The following is a 2747-nucleotide window of genomic DNA, read 5'->3' as shown; positions in this document are numbered from 1 at the left end:
CACAAGTTTTCATTATTACATGAAGAGGCTTTACAAGATGGTACCATCTGGTCAGTACTGAAGTTACATACTTCTAGGCACCCCACGTAAGGAGTGTCATTAATCTTGGTTCATTGTACCATTGGCTTTTGTGGCGTAAGTTAGGTCCACCAGCCTGTGGCCAAGATCAACTTTTCACAAAAGTCACTGAAAATTCATTATTAATAATTAACATGTTACTGATGTCCTACCCTAATGATATTCTAGTAAAACAGAGTTCTACATCTTGGAGCTAAAAAACTTAGTTGCAGTCCTTGAAAATAAATGACTTGGCTAGTGTCGGCTCTGTCTACTTCAGACTTCGCTGAAGATAATTATAAAGCCAGAAAGAATAACTCAATTTATTTCCTGAGTTAATGTGTCATAAGTTGAATTGCAACTGTAAACATGATAAAGGTCACAGTGGCATGACTTCTACTTTTATTTATTTAATTATTTTGGCCATGCCACACAGCATGAGGGATCATAGTTCCCCGACCAGGGATGGAACCCTTCCCCCCTGCAGTGGAAGTACAGAGTCGTAACCGCTGGACCACCAGGGAATTCCCTGGCATGACTTTTAGAGTTGATAGAAAAATGTGGTAAAAAACAAAAGTGTTGATATCACTGGGAGATAAAAGGATGGCAAAACTATAGTAGTTATTCCCAATGATGCATCATCAAAATAAGTTAAAGATTGTCATTCATTTCATTGACACTGGTAACCAATTACCTAAAAAATAAGTAAGACATCTCGTGAAGCACTTATGGTTAAAACGTATTCCTTCACCTCTAATGACATTCATATTTTTCTCTTTTGAGAAATAAAACCTGTTTAACTCCATAGAATGATCCTATTAAAATGAAATGAAAATAATCTTGTATCTGTCACCCCAATTTAGTGATTGATCTAAAATTTCACCCAGGTGACATTTTCATTAGGGCACAGTCTGGAGAAATCTGACAATTCTACGTCTCATTTGCTTATACTTAAACAAATGATTCACCAGACTTGCCTAATTGGATGGTGTATTTCCACTGGAGTGAATGTCCTAATAGTAATTCAAGACAAATCTTAGAGATAAGATTCATCAAACATTTCTACTCCATCTTATCATGTCTAAAGGTCAGAGATATTTTGAGCTCTAAAAGAGCATCATAAGGAACTTAAAGCATTCTTTGGTGCAACTGTTACTCATTTTTAGAGCATAGTCACAACTAAAATAGAGATAGACAGAAATCAAATCAAACTATTAAACATCTAAAAAAAAATGGTTCTGAAGAACCTAGGGGCAGGACAGGAATAAAGACGCAGACGTAGAGAATGGACTTGAGGACGCGGGGAGGGGGCAGGGTAAGCTGGGATGAAGTGAGAGAGTGGCATGGACATATATACACTACCAAATGTAAAACAGATAGCTAGTGGGAAGCAGCCGTATAGCACAGGGAGATCAGCCCGCTGCTTTGTGACCACCTAGAGGGGTGGGATAGGGAGGGTGGGAGGGAGGCTCAAGAGGGAGGGGATATGGGGATATATGTATATGTACAGCTGATTCACTTTGTTATACAGCAGAAACTAACACACCATTATAAAGCAACTGTAATCCAATAAAGATGTTAAAACAAACTATTAAACATCAGCTTACTGGGTAAATTGAGTTTAGACACCTACATGATGCAAAAGAGCAGCCTTTGTATGAGCTCCTACACCCTTTAAACTTGAAGCATAGTCCGTGTTTTCACTTCAAAGTAAATATCTAACCGAAGCCAGAAATTTCATTTTGTCATTGTGTCAATTATGTTTAAAAGACCATTATTAAGTAAAATTTAACCTAATTTGTGAACAACCCTACAGCGAGTGGAAATAGAAAAATGTAAGTACCCACACCCAGCAACAAACAAATGACAGATTCTTGAGCGCCAGACCCTCCAACTTGTCTACTTATCATTCAATCCCTTTGCTCACTCTTTCTTTCTACACCAGGCAGGAGAGTAAAATATTTTCAGAGAAATTCCCTGGACTATATGATTTCAATTGCACGTGCCACTCTGGACAAACAGAAGATCCTATTTTCAAAGTCTTAAAGCACTTGTAAGGGCTGTGTATATGTGTCTTATTGTCCTTGTTGCTTCTGTTCTGGAGAACTTGGTTGGCCAGAGCTCTCTGCAGGGCGGTGTGCAGGAGTGACAGGAAACTGAAATCCATAGCCATTGTATCCATCCAAGTAGACACATTGGAAGAAGCTGATGGGGCCTAAAGAATAGAGGATGATGATTTATTAAAACAAGTAGAATGTGATTAGGAACAGAGGTAAAACACTGTGAGGCAGTCTAATACAATACATATGGACATGGGTTCTCCAGCCAGATAGCCTTGGCAACAACCAGCAAGTTCCTCACATGTAAAATCAAGACAACAACAAAAAACCTCATAGAAATATTGTGGAAATTAAATAAGTTCATATATGTGAACCACTTGAAATCCTTCCTGGCACATAATAAGCCATTATTAAAATGATAATTAAAAAAGCCTGGCATAGGGCTTCCCTGGTGGCGCAGTGGTTGAGAGTCCGCCTGCCGATGCAGGGGACACGGGTTCGTGCCCCCGTCCGGGAAGACCCCACATGCTGCAAAGCGGCTGGGCCCGTGAGCCATGGCCGCTGAGCCTGCGCGTCCGGAGCCTGTGCTCTGCGACGGGAGAGGCCACAACAGTGAGAGGCCCGCGTACC

The 2747-nt window shown here is 40.3% G+C and overlaps 1 protein-coding gene across 1 annotated transcript in view; it reads right to left on the bottom strand.

Moving 5' to 3' along the window:
* Nucleotides 1-2132: 2132 nt before the first annotated feature.
* Nucleotides 2133-2747, bottom strand: part of TRDN (triadin) — a 372172-nt gene continuing 371557 nt past the window's right edge. Inside the window, exon 41 of the mRNA XM_024759083.1 lies at nt 2133-2272. Coding sequence (XP_024614851.1) covers nt 2133-2272 — 140 coding nt within the window. The remainder of the gene's footprint in view (nt 2273-2747) is intronic.

This window comes from Neophocaena asiaeorientalis, unplaced genomic scaffold (genome assembly GCF_003031525.2).
Source record: "Neophocaena asiaeorientalis asiaeorientalis breed wild unplaced genomic scaffold, Neophocaena_asiaeorientalis_V1.1 scaffold5, whole genome shotgun sequence".
Classification (NCBI taxonomy): Eukaryota; Metazoa; Chordata; class Mammalia; order Artiodactyla; family Phocoenidae; genus Neophocaena; species Neophocaena asiaeorientalis.
The sequence above is the reverse complement of the archived record's forward strand: the minus strand, read 5'-3'. Positions and strand labels throughout refer to the sequence as shown.